General features: G+C 32.4%; 1 protein-coding gene across 3 annotated transcripts in view; it reads right to left on the reverse strand.

The window, feature by feature from the left end:
- MANEA (mannosidase endo-alpha) overlaps positions 1–21,324 on the reverse strand; it is a 60,336-nt gene that overhangs the window by 32,524 nt on the left and 6,488 nt on the right. Inside the window, exons 2-3 of one of the 3 annotated variants that reach the window (XM_032484428.1) lie at positions 17,531–18,127; positions 84–193 (exon numbers count right to left, since the gene is read on the reverse strand). In XM_032484428.1, the coding sequence (XP_032340319.1) occupies positions 84–193; positions 17,531–18,089 (669 nt within the window). In that variant the 5' untranslated portion in view covers positions 18,090–18,127. The remainder of the gene's footprint in view (positions 1–83; positions 194–17,530; positions 18,128–21,324) is intronic. The other 2 variants (XM_006187244.3, XM_032484429.1) reach the window with 2 other exon arrangements.

Raw genomic sequence — 21,324 nt, forward strand, 5'->3', positions numbered from 1 at the left:
ATATCAAATCATTATGTTGAACACCTTAAATCAATCTAATAGATGTCAATTACATCTTAATAAAAATAAGTTAAATAAAATACCTTTAGATTATATTTATGAGCTTTATCCAAAATAGTTGGTACTAAGTCATCAGTAGGTTGTCCATTCTCATCATTTGAATTGGGTGGGTACCAAGATAGGGCTAGTACACCTAAAGCAATGACCAAAAAGAAGGGAACAGTAAGTGCAGGAACAGAAATGACTACAGGTATTGTTTTTTTTAAAAAAGGAAGAATACGGACTAAACTGTTAGCAACAAAAATAAATACATTCTCAAACAATGTTGTTTTGTTACTTTACTTACATACCACTTACGGTTATTTGATTACTTTGAATATTCAATACTTCAAAACTTTTTATTGGGCATCAGTATCTTTTAATTAATGAATATATTTTACTTCCTAGAATAAGTTTAGATTTACAGAAAAATTATACAGAAAGTACAATTCCTATTTATTCCTCTCCTTTTCACCATCCTCCCATGACACACAGTTTGTTAATATTAACATCTTGCATTAGCGTGGTAAATTAGAATTGATGACCCAATGTAGATACATCATTATTAACTAAAGACCACAGTTTACATTAGGGTTCAGTCTTTGTACTGTACAGTTCTATGGCTTTTGGCAAATGTACCATGTCATGTAACATGACCCCACCATTACAGTATCATACAGATTAGTTTTACTGTCCTCAAAATCCTTTGTACTCCACTTACTAATCCCTCCTCCACCCACTCCTCCTCAGTCCCCTAGAAAGTAACTGATCTTTCTACTGTCTCTATTTTGGCTTTTTCAGAATATTATGTAGGTGGAATAATAAAGTAACATTTTCAGAATGGCTTCTTACACTCAGAAATATGCATTTAAGTTTCATTCATGTCTTTTTATGGCTTGACGGCTCATTCTTTTTATGCTGAATAATGTTCCATTATATTGATGTACCACAGTTTATTTGTCCATTTATCTACTTAAGACATCTTGGTTTCTTACAATTTTTGCCAATTATAAAGAAAACTCATAAACAGTCATGTGCAGATTTTTGTGAGAATCAATACAACAGAAGATTCAAGAAAGTTTTTAAAATTAGTTTATCCCTGTACTACCTACTTAATTTGAACTGACAAACTACAAAAATAGTTTTAGAAACATAAGCCTGCAAAAATAAATTACTAACTGGAGAGGGAATCTTTGAAATCAACTAATTCAAAGCCTCATTACATACACAAAGAAGTGGAAGGCCACTGAAAGTATGGTCCTAATTTCTAAATCAAAGAACAGACTCTTTAAGACAGGGAGAAAAACACAATGTTACCAAAAGACAAGCATGTGGAAATACAGAAAATGCAAGGTTAGAAACTGGCAGAGAACTACACTGTAAGGCAAACTTTGTTGTCACCATGCCATGCATAGAGCAGTCCCATCTAGAGAAATAAAACAATTTCTAAGTAAGGTAACAGAAAAAAAATGTCTGTCCCCTATACACTCTGAAAATAAAAATAGTAACAAGAACACAAAGAAGTAGAAAAAAGAATCTATAATACATAGGGCTTCAGGGAAGCTTTTGGCTAGCCAAGAGACCAGTCATATATAGGAAAAAAGATCGCTGATGAGTTAAGTGTTTGCAGACAACTGATCAAACATTCAAGCTGCCTACTTTCCCAGTTTATTGGAAGAACACCAATGAAGAGTGACAATAAAAATTTTCTCAACATGGGACCTATGAAAAAATCCTGAAAAAAAAAAAAAGAACGGAGAAAAAGAACGTGAGAAAAAAATTATAAAGGAGAAACATACAAAAGATTATTATGCCATAGCGCTCAGGAAAATTAAGAGCAGAGCAAGGGTCCATAAAATTAAAAACAAAACAAGATTCCTGTTTCTAACAGGAGATTAGGTTACTCAGACCAAAATTCTTAATGAAAACAAATTATAAAATATGGGAACAAAAAATTTCCAAAAGCCAAAGAGCTAAAAAGAGCAAAGAATTACCTATCTAAAATGAAATGAAAATGTGAAGGCAGAGCTGAACAACGAAGTCAGTTTGCCCTAAGCATAACTGGCAGAAGTAAACCAGCCCTCAAAATCAGTGCATTAAATCCCAGGTGGACAATGCTTGGAAAGTCCTTTAGCTTTAAAGTGAATTTCAAGTGGCTAGTATTTTCTGCTGTACTGCTAAGTGCAGATATAGAATATTTTCATTATCACAGAAAGTTCTATTGGACAGCCTTGCTAGAGTATTCTAATTCATCAAGCACCTTACCCACAAACTTGTTCTTGTCCAGTGATTTTCCTTCCTATCCTTGCTGAAGGTATACTATTAGGCTTGGGGAGAATATTCATTATTTGTCCTTATCCTATCATTGTGTTTCAGTTGCTTTATTGTATCAATTATCATTTATACATGTTGAAATATATCCCCATATTGTGATCCACAATCCAATTTATCTTTGTATAACATCTTTTGGACTGTGTCACTCATGAGTTCTGAATTAGTAATGGCCTGGGAACCAGGCTAACGATGCTCTTACTCCTGAGGAGGCTCGGTGCATTTAAAATGTTAATAAATCCTTCACAGTAACCAGAAAGGTCTTTCTAAAATATGTCAACCAAGTATCATTTATACATAAAATCTACTATTGTGTTGTTCTACCATTCTAATTGCTTAGTGAAAAGGGATACACTTTAAAGTTCATTCTTAGAGTATTAGCATATTAAATATAGATCATTTCATAACGATGTCATCTCTCCACAGTGCTTATCACAGGACTTTCAATATAACTAATACTCAATAATTTTCTGTTAAGTAATGCTTCTAAACAAGGTAATAGTTAAGGCACAAGGTATGAAATCAGACAGACTTGGAGAATCCAGTCCCAATTCTGTCACTGATACATGTTTATCTTTAGGTAAGTTATTTGTACTTAAATTTTCACTTGTAAAATGGGAATAAATTCAGTTCATAACCTAAAAGTCTGTCCTAAAAAGTACACACGAGGGAATGCATTATGCAGAGTAAAACCTCCCCACAAAAGTGATTATAAAAAACATATAATAACAAGAAGACAGTAAATAAGTACATTTGCATATGTTTGCCTCCACAGAGCTTGTGATAGGTTCCCATATATATATGGGGAACTTACTTAGTGCTTCTTTCAAACATCTCAAATATTCTTTCAAACTAAGACTTAATAAAAAGAAGGCAAGCCCATTTCCAGGCATAAATACTAGACAGGATGACACAATTTGAAAAAATTACAAGGCATGTAAAAAGGCAAGAAAAATAATGCACTGCCAAAGCAATCAACAGACCCACACTCAGATCTGAAACAGACACTGAATCATTAAACAAGGAATTTTAAAATTACTACGATTAAATGTTAAAAGATCTAATGAGAAATATAGTTAACATGCAGGAAATACTAGCAGAAAGATGAAAACTAAAATAAACAGAAATGCTAGAAATGGAAAAAACATTAAAAGATATGAAGAGTGCCTTCAACAGACTCATGAACAAACTCAGCAGAGCTGAGCAAACAGTCAGGTAATTAGGCAAGTACGAGAAATTACTGTAAAATAAATATAATAAGAAAAGAAGAAAACAACACATCCAATAGCTCTGGGATAAATATCAAAGTTCTAACATACATGTAATTGGAAAATCAGAAGTAAAAGGTACATGTAGAGAAATAATAGCTAAAAATTTTGCAAAGTTAATGAGAGATACAAAGAAATTAATTCAAGAAGCTTGGAGAACACAGAAAAGGATAAAAACCAAAAAAACACAACTAAACATATCATATTTAAACTGCTAAAAATAAAAAACCAAGAAAAAAAAAACTGCATAGAAAGTTAGAGAAAAAAGACAGATACAGGAAAATCAAGATACAAAAAAGATTTTTAAAAATTACAGCATATTTCTTATCAGAAATCATGAAAGACAGAAGATAATGGAGCAACATTTTTAAAGTTCCAAAAGAAAACAAAACAAACCCCGAAAATCTGCTCAATGAGTATTCCATAGCAGATGAAACATCATTCAAAATAAAAGATACAAACAAAATGTAAAAACTTCATTGCAAGCAGATCAGTAATACAAGATATGTTAAAGTAAATTTCTGAGGCTGAATAAATGTGATAACAGAAATCCAAATGGATTTACTCTAAAAAAATGGGAAACATTGGAAATACAATAAATGAATGTAAAATTAATATCTTTAAAAAAATAATTGTTTTATAAGATGGACCTACTATTTAAAGCTGTGGTCAGCAACATATTGCTCATGAACCAGCTCTTGACCACCACAAGACAAGTCTTCTACACTCTTGTTTATGGCTACCTTTACACTACTATGGTTGCTAAGAGAGTGTAGCACATAAAACTAAAAATATTTATTATTACCTGGTCGTTCACAGAAAATGCTTGCAAACTTCTGGTGTATAATAGTAGTAATATATAGAGCCTTTTCAGATGTAAGAATTATAACGTTAGCAAACAGTATGGGAAGGAAAAATCGGGATTATACTGTCGTGAGGTCCTTACGCTACATATGAAGTATATATTATTTGCAAGTAGACTCATTACATAAAGGTATATTTGGTAAACCTTAGGTTATCAACTAAAAAAGGAAACAAATACTAAGCAATAGTAGACACTAAAGGTAATCATATATAAACTGTTCAACTAATCTGCCCAAAATACAGGAAAAAATATGAAAAAGACAAGTAATAAATGGAAGAAACAGGAAGAGATGCACAAGATAGTAGATTTCAATCAATTCAACGATATAAATAAGTCACATTAGGTGCAAATAGTCTAATTACACTGATTTAAGACAGAATTTTCAGATTAGATTTTTAAAAAGCAAGACCAAACTATATGCTGTATGTAAGAAAACCATTTTAAGCATACAAAGATAAAAGTAAAAGAATAAAAAAGATATACGAGGCAAACATTAACCAAAGATTGAGCTGGAGTTGTTATATTAATATGAGGCAAAGTGACTTCAGAACAAAGAATATTACCAGCAATAAAGAGGGATTATTTCATAATAAAGGATTCGATTACCCCCAAAGATATAGTATTCTTAAATGTTTATGTACTTTAAAAAGACCTTCAAAATATATGAAGCAAAAACTGACAAACCTGAAAGGAGAAATAGATGAATCCATGTTTTTACTGGGAGACTTCAAAATTGCTTTATTAGTAATTGATAAAACAAGAAGAAAATTGGCAAGGATAAAGACAACCTGAACAATCCTATCAAGAACTTGAACTAACTGACAGTTTTAAGATACTCTATTCAAAAGCAGCAGAATACTTTTTTTCCAGACAATAAATGAAACCAAAAGTTGGTTCACTGAAAGACTCAACAATAATAATCAAACTCTAGAAGTACTGATTAAGAAAAAAAAAAAAAAAGAAACATTATCAAAAGCAGAAATGAAAAGAGGCAACATCTATAGACTCCACATACTTTAAAAGCCTAAAACACTATAAACCTCTTAGAAGAAAACATAGGCAAAACATTATTCATTATAAATTTCAGCAGTGTTCTCCTAGGGCCGTCTACCCAGGCAATAGAAATAAAAGCAAAAATAAACAAATGGGACCTAATTAAACTCATAAGCTTTTGCACAGGAAAGGAAACCATAAGCAAAACAAAATGACAACCTACAGAATGGGAGAAAATATTTACAAAAGATGAGACTGACAAGGCCTTAATCTCCAGAATATATAAACAGCTCAAGTAGCACAGGGAACTATATTCAATATCTTGTAATAACTCATGGTGAAAAAGAATATGAAAACCAATGTATGTATGTTAATGTATGACTGAAGCATTATGCTGTACACTGGAAACTGACAAAACATTGTAAACTGACTAAACTTTAACAAATATATATACATAAAGTAAAAATAAAAACTACATTTATGTAAACAGGAAAAAAGCATAAAAAAAAAACACATATCTTTCTCCAAAAAAACCGACCAATTAGATTAAATGGACTAGTTTCTTAAAAGATAAAAAGTACCAAAACTCACTCTAGAATAGATAACATGAATTGCCTTATACCTGTTAATGAAATTTATTTTGTCATTAAAAACCAATAAAATCACCAAGCCAAGAAAATTTCATTGGTGAATTTTATCAAATAGATAAGAAAAACAAAAGCAAAAAACAAAAAACAACTCTACTCAATCTCATCCAGATATGAAAGAGAGAAGACTTAATTTTATAAGGTCATATCTAATCTAATAACAAAAGACAAAGGCATCAAAAATATAAAAACCAGACCAGTATCTTATATAAAAGGACTCAAACAAAATCCTTTAAAAAGATTAGCAAATAAGATTTAACAATAAATAAACAGGACACTAAATCATCACCAGACTGGGTTGATTGCAAGAATAAAGGATGAGATTCAACATTTGAAAAATCAATCCATGTAAGTAACTATATTAAAGATAAAACAATCAATTGACAAAAAAAAAAATCACAACGGAAATTGGAAAACACTTAAGAGATGAATAAAACAAAAACAAGACATACCAAAACTTATGGGGATGTGGCCAAGGTGATGCTAAGGGGTAAACTAATAGCTCTAAATGCTTATATTTAAAATACAAGGAAAATCTCAAATAAACAACTTAATTTTACAACTTAAGGAACCAGAACAAAAACAAATTCTAAAGCTAGCAGAAGAAAGGAGATAATAAAAGATTAGATCAGAGATAAATATATAATAGAAAAATAGAGAAATAGAAAACCAGAAAATCAAAAACCAATATTTGGTTCTTGGAAAGGATCACAAAATTAACAAAACTTTAGCTGGATTAACTAAGAGAAAAAGAGAGAAGACACAGATTACTAAAATCAAAGATGAAAGTGAGGGCATTGCTACTGATTCTACAGAAACAAAACGAATATTAAAGAGTACTATGAACAATTTTACACCAGCAAATTAGACAGCCTCAATGAAATGGACAAATTCATAGAAACACAAAACTTACCCAGACTGAATCATGAAGAAATAAATAATTTGAATAGACTTGGAACTATTAAGGAAACTGAATCAGTAAACAAAAATCTCCTGACAAAGAAGCCCTGTACCAGATGGCTTCACCAGGTGAATTCTACCAAATATTTAAAGAACTGAAACAATCCTTGGCAAATTGTTCAAAAACTGAAGAGGGGAGAACATTTCTTAGTGCTTTCTATGAGGTCTATATTACCAGGCAAAGCCAGATAAAGACACAGGAAAACCACAAACCACTATCCATTATGAACACTGATGCAAAAATCCTCAACAAAATATTAGCAAATTGAATTCAGCAGCATATTAGAAGAGTTATACAACATGATTAGGTAGGGTTTATTCCCAGAATGCCAGGATGGTACAACCAATCAATGTAATACATTGCATTAACAGAATGAAGGGAAAAACACTAAAAAAAAACTAGGAATAAAAAAAAAATACCACAACATAACACAAGCTTTATATGAAATAGCCACAGAGAACAGCATATTCAATTGTTAAAGACTAAAAGCTTTTCCTCTAAGATCAAGAACAAGGCAAAGATGTCTACTTTCACCAGTTCCATTTAACGTAGTACCAGAAGTTCTAGATGGCAATTAAGAAAGAAAAAGAAATAAAAGGCATCCAAATTGGAAAGAAGCAAAATTATCTGTTTGCAAATGACATGATCTTATGAACAAAACTCTAAATAGGCCACACACACAAAATAAATTTTAGAACTAATAAGTGAATTCATCAAAATTGCAAAATACAAAGTCAACACACAAAAATCAGTTGCATTTCTATACAATAACAAGCAATCTGAAAAGGAAGTTACAAAAACAATTCATAATAGCATCAAAAAGAATAAAATACTTAAGTAACTTAACCAAGGAGGTGAAAGATTTGTACAATGAAATCTACAAAACATTACTAAAAGGAATTAAAGACAACATGAAAAAAGCAAACATATCCCATGTTCATGGACTGAAATGATTAATTTTATTAAAATGTCAAAAATTATTCAATTATGTGATCTATAGAGTCAATCTAATCCCTGTCAAAATTCCAATAATGTGTTTTGCATAAACAGGAAAACTCATCCATCCTGAAACTCATATGGAATTTCATGTAATCCTGAAAAGCCAAAATAATCTTGAAAAAGAACAAAACTGTAGGGTTTATACTTCTTGATTTCAAAACTTATTACAAAGCAACAGTAATCAACACAGTGTGGTACTGACATAAAGACAGACATATAGACTAACAGAATATAATGAAGACCAGAAATACACCCACACATGTATGTTCAAATCTTTTTTGACAAAGATGCCAAGACTATTCAATGGAGCAAGGACAGTTTTTTTAACAAATGGTGTTGGGAAAACTGGATGGTCACAAGCAAAAGAATTAAGCTGGGTCCTTACATAACACCATATACAAAAGTTAACTTGAATTGGACCATAGATCTAAATGTAAGACCTAAGACAATAAAAACGCTTGGAAGAAAAGCCTTTAGGGTAAAAGCCTGATGACATCAGATTTGGTGACGATGATTTAGATATGACACCAAAGGCACAGGTAACAAAATAAACAATTGGACTTAATAAATACTTTGTGCATCAAAAGACACTATCAAAAGAGTGAAAATGCAACCCACAGATTGGTAGAAAATATTTACAAATCATATCAGACACGGGATTAATAAATTCAGAGTATACACAGAACTCTTAAAACTGAACAACAGCAAAATAAACACACTAGACTAAAAACTGAGCAAAGGACTTAAATAGAAATTTCTCCAAAGAAAACATACAATGGCCAATGTGCACGTGAAAAGATGTTCAACATTACTAATCACTAAGGAAATGCAAATCTAAACTATAATGAAATACTACTTCACACCCATAAGGCTAGTAGCTCTTATCAAAAAAGTCCAGAAAGCAATTGTTGGCAAGGATGTGGAAAGATTGAAATCCTTGTGCACTGTTAGTAGGTATGCAAAATGGTACAGTTGCCATGGAAAACAGTATGGCAGTTCCTCAAAATATTAAAAATACAATTACCACATAATCTAGCAATTTTAGTTCTGAGCATATAACTAAAAAAATAGAAGGCAGGTTTTTGAAGAGATATTTGTACACTCATGTTCATAGCAGCATTATTCACATACCTAAAATGTGAAAGTAACTTAAGTGTTCATCAATAGATGACTACATAAGCAAAATGTGGTGTCTACACACAGTGGAGTATTATTCAATCTTTAAAAAGAATGAAATGATGCAATATGCTACATGGGTGAACCCATATTATGCTAAGTGAGATAAACCAGTCACAAAAAGATACAGTGTACAATTCTACGTATATGAGGTGCTTAGATATAAAATCAGAGACAGAAAGTATAACAGTGGTTGCCAAAGGTGGGGTGGAGGGGGACAGAGTGTTTAATGGGTAAAGTTTCAGTTATGAAGATGGATTATGAAGATGATGGAGGTAATGATTACACAATGTTATGTATTTAATATCATTAAACTATATACTTCAATATGGTTAAAATAATAAATTTTACATGTATTTTACCTTAATAAAAATCTGAAAAGAAAAAGAACAAGCAAAAGATTGTCGAGCGATACAGAAAAAAAAGCATTTGAAAAAGCTTAGCATGAAAAAACTCTCAGGACTACTAATAGAAGTGTACTTCTTTGACTTGATAGATTACATTTACAAAAACCCTACAGCTCATACTTAATACTTAATGAATAAAGACCTCTTTCTGCTAAGATCAAAAACAAGTCAAGGCTATCCTCTCACCACTTATATCCGCATTAACACTGGAAGTCCAAACCACTGCAATAAGGGGGTAAAAAAAAGTATAAAGATAAGAAAGGACATAAACATGTCTTTATTTGCATTTGATTGTTTATAAAGACAAAGAATCCACAAAAATGCTCCTAGAGTTAATAAATTGAGCTTATCAAAATCACAAGATACATGATGGATGGATGGACTGATTGATCTACTTTTGATGGGCAAAAAATATAAATTTAAGAAATAGTATTATTTGCAATAGCACCCCCCAAAATACTTAGAAATAGATGTAAAAAAATATGTACAGGATCTGTACTGAAAATTATAAAAATCTAAGGAAATTTTTAAAAATGTAAGCCCTGTTTATGGAATAGAATATTCAATTTGTTATTGTTCAATACTGGAAACTTAATTTAATATTTTTAAAATGTCAACTTTCCCCAAGTTGACATATACATTCGTGGCAATCCCATTCTAAATTCCACCAGGGTATTTTGAAGACACAGACTAGCTGATACGGATAGGAAAAGGAATTAAATAGCCAAAGCAATTTTGATAGAGAACAAAGAGGAATGATAATACCTAACTTCGGGAAGCTAGAGCAATAAAGACAAGGTGGTACTGATGAAAGGACAGACATAAATCAACAGATCAGGATAGAGTCCTGAAATAAACCCAAACAAATATAGTAGAAGAATATGTCAATGGAGACAGTATGGTCTTCTTAATAAATTAAGTGAGAAATGCCCATATTACAGGCTTAGCAGAGAGGCACACCCATTTTCCAGAGATGAAGATTACTTGCCACAGTCTCTATGGGTCTACAAAAGATAACATGTTTTCAAGAAAAAAATCACAAGACATACCAAAAAAAAAAAAAAAAAAAAAGGAAAAAAAGGAAAAAACCCCCAGCACAATCCCAAAAGAAAAAGCAATGAGTAGAACTAAATTCTGGTATTTACAGCAATATAAAACTATCACCAATCTACATTTATAGATATGCATTTTAAACTTAACACAAACCTAATTATTCTAAAAGGAAAATTTATGACATTGTATAGGTGTTAATAGGTTCATTTAAACTTCAAAAGTCTAATTCATCTTATTCTAAATTCTATTTCTTCTAATTTTATGTACAAATTTTAAAGGCAGGAGATACAGAAATAAAAATTGTGGTCTTTCGAAAACAGATAATTTCGACCTTCAAAAAATATTCTAATGTTAGTTTCCACCTAGCACTTCTGAAGTACCAATGAAGAAAACAAGGGAAAATCCAATAGATGTGATTTATTCATTTTCTTGTCCCTAGAATCTAGCACAAAGTTGGGACACGGTAGAAACAGTAAACAGTTAGTGCTGAAAGGGAAAGGAAGATCATTTTAAATACACGGAGTGAATTATGTTTTGCTAGGTGTATTAGTTTTCTATTGCTGCCATAACAAATTAACACAAATTTAGTGGCTTAAACAATGTAAATTCATTATCTTGCAGCTTTATAAGTCAGAATTTGACATGGGTCTCACTAAGGTAATATCAAGGGATTGTACTGAACTACATATATTCCTTTCTAGAGGTGCAAAGGAATAAGTTGTTTCCTTGCTGTTTTGAGCTTTTGGAAGACACTGCATTCTTTGGCTTATAAACTGCTAGCCCCATTTTCAAAGGCAGGCATAGCAAGATGAATCCTTTTAAGAGCCCTTATCTCTGACTCTCTCTTTTCCCTCTTCTACTTTTAGGAACTGGAAATGATTAGATTAGCCCCACCCAAATAGCCCAGGATAACGCCATCTCAAGGTCAACTGATTAGCAACCTTAATTGTATCTGCAATATTAATTCCTTTTGCCTAGTAAGACAACATATTCAGAGATTCTGAGGATTAGAATGTGTATATCTTTGGGGTCATTATTCTGAATACCCCACTGAGTTTTCTGAAATTTTTATTTAAAAAAGAAAAGTTCTAATCTAGATCCTTTATAATTGTAAGATACCAATACAAAGGATGAAATATGTATAATATGTGATACTTTAAAGATTTGAAAAGGATACATATCTATCAGTGGCTTCTATCTGCTACCTGATAGATTATTGTAATAGCTGGAGTTTAAAAATAACATTAATAACTTCATTTTAATTTCATCATTCTTTCTAGGAGAAACAAAGGTTAGATCATTAGGATTTATACACATAATACTTTAATTGTAAAGCAAATAGTTGACCAATTTGTACTCTGTGATATAAAAGTGCAATTATTTCACACAGCAATTCAATTAAAAATAAAAAACAAAGCCATTTATATCACAGGAAAAATATGGATGTTAAATCAAAGCACATTCAAACATACAGCAATTTAAATAGTCTTCATTTACTGTCTTCTTCAATTCAAAAGATGCCAGAATCAGCATGACATTTCCATGGACCAAAATAGTGTTTTGTATTCAGTATTTTTACAAAAATTCTTTACCTAATAATGGTAAGTATAACAGCAAGTGACATCAGCAACATGGTGGCATAAGATGTTCCTCCTTCGTATCCCCCTTTTTAATCAGTGAATTAGATATCCTTACATAAGTCAGTCACCTATATGGGTATTTTGAGACCTAACACCTTACTTCAAGGGACCTGTGAATAATCTCCCCCAACAATGCAGCAAGTAAGAAACAGATTCAGCTCCCTAAGAGCTCCAGCACCAGCAGAGCCAGCAAATCTGCCTAGACCCCACTCACCACTATCAGGAAGAAATCCAATGAACACTATCCCTGGCAGGTACTCATGCATAAAAGAAAACTTGCACAAGTCCAGCCTTCACAAAAGGATCCTCCCTGAACACTACTGGAGGGAAAAAAAAGCTAAAAAAAGAAAGATCTGAATTTGGTCACACAGAAGGAAGTAAGGGAAACTTGGAGGGAGTAGGGGGTAGGGAGGGTATAGCTCAAGTGGTAGCTTGCATGCTTAGCAGGCACAAGGTCCTGGGTTCAATCCCCAGTACTTAAACTAAAAATAAACAAATAAACCTAATTACCTCCCCTCTGCCAAACAAACATACAAAACCCAAAAAACTTCGAGGAAAAAAAAAAAAAAAGAGGGGAAACTTTACTGGTGCTGCCCCTCCTCTGAGGAAACACTGGGAAAGGTTGATTTATCCAGTGGAGGCAACCACTCGCTCATGAGGAAAAAAAGCACTGTGTAATAGGGTACCCCATCCTGGCAGGATATGGCTGGAGAAACCCATTTGTCTTCATCAGCTCCTAGACTACTAAGGTGGGAGCTCTACAACTAAGGGCAGCGAGGAAGATGCAAAAGGGCAGAACAGAATTTCAAATAGCATTAAAGGGACAGTGCTGAGGAGGAAGTCCACCTATCAGCCTACTGGAACACCACCCATGGAGATCTCTCAACCAGGTCTGTGGGTACCCTCCAGGCACCTCAATGATAAAGCCCACATCTCCCCTGACTTTGCTGCTGGATCCTCATGCTTACTCCTGAGTGACCCTCTGAAAATGTGCTCTGGTAAACAAGGAGCCCACTAAGAAAATGAGCCACTATAGTCAGTGGGTAGGTGAGAATCCACAAACTTGATCTACAGTAGCCACTTTCTGGAAAACAAAAGAGGTTTCCAACAGTCAGCCTGGTGAAATATAAAAAGCCAAGGAGACATAAAAGCCTAAAAGTTTGCCCATAAGAGGTAAGAAGTACATTGGAGCAGGCACACATTCCCAGGGACAAAAACTCAAATATCAACAATATAAAGATATGTTGTATGCCGAAGATACGAGCAGAGTTAAGGAGGTATCTACTACTTCAAATATGACAGCACCAACATATATCCACAAAAACTATAAAAAATCGAGGAAATACGGCATCCCAAAAAGAAAATAGTACTTTTCAGCAATCAAGTTAGAAGGTACAGAATATACAATGTAACTAATAAAGAATTCAGAGTAGCTGTTCTGAAGGAACTCAACAAGTTACAAGAAAACTCAAAAAAGCAATTCAATGAAATCAGGAATAAAATATATGAGCAAAATGATTCTTTAGTAAAGAGAAGGAAATTATTTTTAAAAGAACTAAACAAAAACTGGAGCTGAAAATTCAATGAATGACCAGAAATATGCAATAGAGACCATGTAGCAGGGTAGACTATGTGGAAGAAAAAAATAAGTAACTTGGAGGATAGGAATTTTGAAATAATAGAAGAAAAGAGGGAATACAAGTCTACAAAGTTAATAGAACATCCTATTATCTCAATGCAAAAAGACATTAAAGGTAGGCACAGGGTTTAAAAAAAAAAAAATGGAAGCTACAAGGGACCACTTATTAGGCTATCAGTAGATTTTTTTTGTAAAAACTTTTCAGGCCAGGAGACAGTAGAAAGACATATTTGAAGAGCTGAAAAATAAAAAATGGCCAGCCAAGAATACTTTATCTAGCAAAATTATACTTTAGATATGAAGGAGCAGTAAAGGCTTTCCCAGACAGACAAAATTTGAGGGAGTTCACCATTATACCTGCCTTGCAAGAAATGCTGAAAGGACTTCTTCAAGCTGCAATGAAAACAGGCTAATCAGCTGCATGAAAATATACAAAATTACAAAATATGCTGATAAAGATAAAAAATTTACAGTCAGACTTAGAAAACTATAACTCTGTAGTAGGATGTGTTAACTATTCAATTATAGTACAAAGGTTAAATGAAAGAGTAGAAAAAATAATTCTAGCTACTGTAAGTTGTTCATGAATATACAACTAGAGGTAAATTGTTATATCAGTAATACAACGGGAGGAACAAAATGGCAGATACTTGAGGAAGTTAAAAATAAGTTGCTATCAGCCTAAATTGGACTACTTTATTTGTAAGATGTTTTATGTAACTCCCCTCGGTAACCATAAAACAAAAATCTGGAGCAGATCCACAAAAGACAAAAAGGGGGAAAAAGAACATACCACCATGGAAAATAATTTATAAATGTAGGCAGAAGGAAAGAGAAAAGGAAATAATGGAAATACAAAATCAGAATACAATTAATAAGTTGGCATTAGTAAGTCTGTAAATCCTTGCATAGTAACAAAAACTCTAAATATAAATGGATTGAATTCACCAATCAAAAGGCATATAAATGGTTGGATGGACAAAAAAGTAAGACCCAACAGTATGGTGCCAACAAGAAAGCTTTAAGGATGTATATCCACTCAAAGTGAAGGGATGAAAGGATAGTCCATGCAAGTGGAAACCAAAAGGAAGCTGGAATAGCTATGCTTAAAACAATCAAAATACCTGGAATATCTACAAATACATCGAAACTAAACAAACTCCTGAACAACTAACGGGTCAAAGAAGACATCAAAATGGGAATCAAAGATTATCTTTAAACAAATGAAAATAAAAACACATTACACCAAAACCTTTGGAATGCTGCAAAAGCAGTTCTGGGAAGGATGTTTATAGTGATAAATGTGTATATTAGAAAATGGGAAAAAACTGCAAATAACCTAACTTTATACCCCAAGAAACTAGAACAACAACAAACTTAACCCAAAGTTAGTGAAAGGAAGGAAGGAATAAAGGTTAGAGCAGAAATAAATAAAATAGAGGCCAGAAAAGCAACAGAAAAATCAACAAAACTAACAGCTCATTTTCAGAAAGATAAATAAAACTGACAAATCTTTACCAAGACTACTAAGAAAACAAGAGATGACTCAATAAGTAAGAAATGAAAGAGAAATTACATAGAAATAAAGAGAATCATAAGAGACTACTATAAACAAATAAATGCCAACAAAATAGACATCCTAGAAAGAGATACTTTCCTAGAATCATATAACCTTGTAAGAATGAACCAGGAAGAAATAGAAAGTCTGAACAGATCAATAACAAGCCAAGACAATGAACTAGTAAACAAAATCCTCCCAATCCAGAAAACCTCAGGATCAGATGGCTTCACTGCTGAATTTTACTATACATTTAAAGAAGAATTAATGCCAATCTTTCTCAAAATTTTCCAGAAAGTTGGACAGGAGGGAACACTTTCTACTTCATTCTTTGAGGCATTACCCTGATATCAAAACCAGATAAGGACCCCACAAGAATAGAACACTATAGAGCATGAATATGGATGTAAAAATTCTCAACAAAATATTAGCAAACTAAATTCAATAACTCATTAAAGGGATTATATACCATGACTAAGTGAGATTTATCCCTGGGATTCAAGGATGGTTCAACATTAATGGCAAATCAGTAAGTGTGACACACTACGTTAATAGAATGAAAGATAAAAACCATATGTTCATCTCCACAGATGCAGAAAAAGCATTTGAAAAAATACAGCATTCTTTGATGATAAAATTTCTCAATGGACTGTGTACAGAGAGAACATACCTCAACATAATAAAGGCAATATATGACAAACCCATAGCCAACATCATACTCAATGGAGAAAAATGGAATGTTTTTCCTCTAAGACAAGGAACAAGAGTGCTGTCACCACTCTTATTTAATCAACATAATACTGGAAGTCCTAGCTAGAACAATCAATACCAAAAAAAGGCAACCAAGTAGAAACGGAAGAAGTAAAACCATCACTATTTGTAGATAATATAACCTTATATGTTGGAAATCGCAAAGACTCAACTAAAACACAGTTGGGTTTAATCAATGAATTCAGTAAAGCTGCAGGATATAAAATCAATACATAGAAATCAGTTGCATTTCTATACAATAACAATGAAACATCTGAAAAGAAATTTTAGAAAACCTATTCATTCATAAGAGCATCAAAAATGATAAAATACCTAGGAATAAATTTAACCACGAAACTGAAATGATCTTTAAAATGAAAACTACAAAACTTTGCTGAAAGAAATGAAAAGACACAAATGCAATGACATCCCATGATATGGATTAGAAGAGTTAATATTGTTAATATGTCCATATTACCCATAACCATCTATAGATTCAATGCAACCCCTATCAGAATTCCAATACATCTTCACATTAATAGGAAATCAATCCTCAAATCTGTATGGAAGCACAAAAGACCCGTAACAGCCAATGCAATGATGAGAAAGAAAAAACTGGAGGCAGCGTACTGCCTGATTTCAAGCCTTATTATGAAGCCACAGTAATTAAAACGAAGTGGGAATGTCATAAAAACAGGCACTTAGACCAATGGAACAGAATAGAGGGCCCAGAAATAAACCCCCCCCCCCATATACAGTCAACTGATACATGACAAGGGAACCAAGAACCACCTACGGGGAAAGGACAGTCTCTTCAACAAATGGTGCTGGGAAAACTGAATAACCATTTGTGGAAAAAGAAAGTTGGACCTATCCTACCCTACTCACAAAAGTCACCTTGAAATCTTGAGAGGGATCAAAGACTTAAACATAAGACTTGGCATAAAAACTCCCTAAAGTATACATAGGAAGGCAGATCTTTGACACTGGTCTTGGCAATAGTATTTTGCATATGACACCAAAAGCACAAATAATAAAAGAAAAAATTAACATTAGTGTTAAAAGATGCTTAACAAGTTTAAAATTATAATTAAAACAATGAAGACTAAATAGTAACTAATGTTCTACAAAAAATTATTTATACATCTACTCACACACATATACATACACACTCGCATACATGCACACACATATCAAAACGTACATATAAAATAGTTACCAATTGAAGCTGAGTACATTTGTTTCATGTGAGTTTCAATGACAGAAGGATCCCGAGAGCTGTAACTTCCCAATTCAGGGTAAAAGCTAGAGCCAATGTCATCTGGGGGGTTGTGTTTCCCTTGGGAGTAATTCTTGGTTAATCTAAGGTCCCAGTGCTTCAGGATTGGATGGTTCCAATGTATGTATTTACCATCAAATTGTGGATTTCCATACCAACTATAATAAAATACATGTAAAAAATAATTCAGAGGTGACTTTTCTTCCATGTTAGGTTCAGAGGCTTTGGAAAGTTTCACAGTGATTTCATCACTTTTTAAATTCTTGAAGTTTGTTTCACTGTTGATTGTGTCACTCTTTTGGGAATCAAAAGTTTTCACCAAATGAGGAGTTTCTTGACGAATTTCTGGGAGAAGGTCAAGTCCGAAAGGAACTCTAAAAGTAGCTTTATTTGGTCTCAGCATTTTTAAACCCATCATCAGAGAGAAAATAAATAGAATAAAGAGTGACAAAATGATGCAAGTCCTTCTTCGAAACTTTGCCATGATGTCATACTTTAAACTCCAAAATGGTAAATGTTTAGCTGCAATTTATTGAAAAATAGTAATTAGTAAGTGGCATTAACAATATTTTCCAGTGTATTCAAAATGAAAAGTAAAATCCAGTTTGTTACATTGAAAAATTTAAAAGTACATTCTATATATTTACTATATAACCAAATACAAATATCTACAAAAGAATCTATATATGTCTAGATTGAACAGCAGTATTTTTTTGGAAATATCACAACTACATTTTGTCAGATAAAGAATTTAGGAATTTTCTTTAAGAAAACGAATATACTTTTCATAATTTGGACAGATTTTGCATATACTGAATACAGAAAGAGAATATTACATACAGGGAGACTAAAATTTTCTAAATATAAAATTAAACCTTCATGTTTAATAAGGAAATACTTGAGTATATTAAAAGCCTAGTCATTAAATGATTTTCAACAAACTCATTCTTTGACTGCCTCACTTCTTTCTGTTCTTCCACCCCACTTCACCAATCAAGTGTCATACTTATAGTCTTGATCTTATTAGTGAGCTGTCCCATCAGCTTATCTTTTGGGGTCTGTGGGGATAAATGTCACTTCAGTTTTCTTGCATATCTTTGTTTTGGTTTTATTCTTTAAATGATTTCTTTTTGTGATTTCAGGAAGATTTAAACACTATACTAATGCTGTTGTGATCCCTGAACTTCTTTATGCCTTCCTAAAAATGTAGTTAATATTATAACTTTACCTCTAAATACATCTTTAGCAGTATCCCATGAGTTTTTCACTTCTGTATTTTCATGACCAGTTAGTTCAAAATGTTCTAATTTTCATTATGATTTCTCCTTCAATGAATTATTTTATAATTAAATTTATAAAAATAAATGGGAAAATATGGGGAAATCTCCCATAAATTGGGAGATTTTCTCGTTATCTTTTTGTTACTGATTTCCAGTGTAAATCAACTGAAAATATCCCCTGTGTGATTTCAATCCTTTGAAATATGTTGAGACTTGCTTTAAGGCTCAGCCTACAAACAATTCTGTTAAGTATCCCATATGCACCTGAACTGAAAATATATTCTGCAGTTTGTCATTACTGAGTTCTACATATGCCTATCAAACCAAATATGTTTAGCAAGTTGGTTGTATCTTTAAATATCCTCACTTATCTTTCTTCTACTTGTGTTAAAAATCCCTATCATTATGGCATGTCTATAACTGCTTATATTATATAATTTTCATTGAGTTAGTATGTGGAGACAGATTTAGGAATGTTGTATTTTCCTAAGTATTAAATCTTGTTTTATAGTGAAATGTTCCTTTCCTTCTCTACTAATGGGTTTTGACTTAAACTCCGCTCTAATTAATATTAATAAAGCTGTAACAGATTTTGTTTGGTTCATGTTGACATAGGACATAATTTTTATCACTTCATTGTCACCCTAAATGGCTAGTTTTTTTTGAAATATGACATTGCTTTATTGTTATTATTGGTTTTAATCTAAGCTGATAGTCTTTGTCCAATAATTATGGTATTGAGCACATTTACAATTCTACAAACACAGGTATTATAGCTTTAAATCTACTTCTTACTCTTACCGTTGAATCTACCCTTATCCTTCTACTTGCTTTCCTTTTGGTTTCCTTCTTACAGGCTCTATTTTCTCTCTTTTTGTTTCATTCTTCCCGATTTCATTATTAATCATACATTCTCTTTGCTATTAATTTAGTTAGTTATCTTAGTGATTACAGGATGCACTTGTCAAAATCTAGTATGAACTAGAACTTTACCATTTATTAAATAGTGAAAGTACACTTAGAATACTTTGATTCCTTTAACCCTACCACAACTTTTGAGCTTCTGGTTTGGTATATTTTATTTTTTTATTATCTTAAACCCCTCCAGACACTATACTGTTTTGTATAATTTTGTTAGATCAATGTTCATTATATTTACACTTTCCTTTGCCCTTCACTTCTTCCTCCATCTCCGTATTTTCTTTCAAAACAATCTCCCTTAGGGCGAAGAAATAATTGCATTTGATAGGGCCTTTAGTGCTGGTCTGCTGACAATACTCTTCTCATATTCGTTTGTTTGAAAATACATTTATTTTGCCTTCACTTTGACTTATATGTATATACTTCTATATTGGTAATTATTTTCTTTCAGCATATCACCCATTATCTTCTGCCTTTGATTATTTATGATGAAAATTCAACTATCTTTTTTTACTTGATTCCTTAACGATTCTAAAAATAATGTACTTTTTCTCTGGCTACTTTTAATATTTTTCTCTTCTTTGGTTTTCAGATGTTTTCCTATGAAATATATAGGAGTATGGTTCTCTTAATATTTATCCTGCTTTAGGTTCAAAGTGCCTCTTCAATCTGTGGGTTGGTATCTTTCCTTAGCTTTATTAAAAATTCTTGATTATCTCTTCAAATATTGCTTCTGCTCAATTACTGCTCTCTTGCTCTCTCATCACATAATACATTACACATGTCATAATTTTGTGTCCCATGTGTTGCTTAAACATTTAAAAAATTTCCCTCCTTTTGTCTCTCCATGCTTATCTGAAGACACACTTCTGAACTATTCAAATTTCTAATTCTCTTCAGCTGTGACTTATTAATTTCAGTTATAATTTTAGTCTTAGAATGTCCATTTGATTCTTCTCAAAGATATCAGTTCTCTGATAAAATCTTCCATCTTCCAATTACCTGAATTTTTTATTCCCATTTGTTTAAAGTCCACCTCTAATAACCTGAATTTGGATCTTAGAAATTCTGTTTCTACTTGCCTGTTTGGTTTTTGCCTTTTAATATCTGGACAATCACAATCTTTTTTCGTACATTAGTTTTTCTGTTCTTTTACTGAGTGCCAGAAATCATGTATGAAAATTTGCAGAGACAATGTGAGGCTCTATATACTATTTTCTTTCAGAGAAGGCTTATTTTTGCTTTGTGAAGACTATCTTAATATAATCACAGATTGAAATCTTTAAAACTGGGTTTAAGTCCTTGTGAATACTTGGCCTATTTCTGATTCATCTTTACTCCTTTTTACCCATGAGTTCTAAAATCAAAGCCGCAGGTATTTATCAAGTTCCCTCCTCTAGGATAGGACTTGGAAGGGCCCTGAATTTTGGTCCCCATGGAGCCATGAAACTACAAAAAGCTGTTTATTTTCTTCCCTACTACTTTCTACTTATATTCTAGGCTTCTCTGCTGCTACTT

Source organism: Camelus ferus, chromosome 8, assembly GCF_009834535.1.
Source record: "Camelus ferus isolate YT-003-E chromosome 8, BCGSAC_Cfer_1.0, whole genome shotgun sequence".
In the NCBI taxonomy this organism is placed as follows: Eukaryota; Metazoa; Chordata; class Mammalia; order Artiodactyla; family Camelidae; genus Camelus; species Camelus ferus.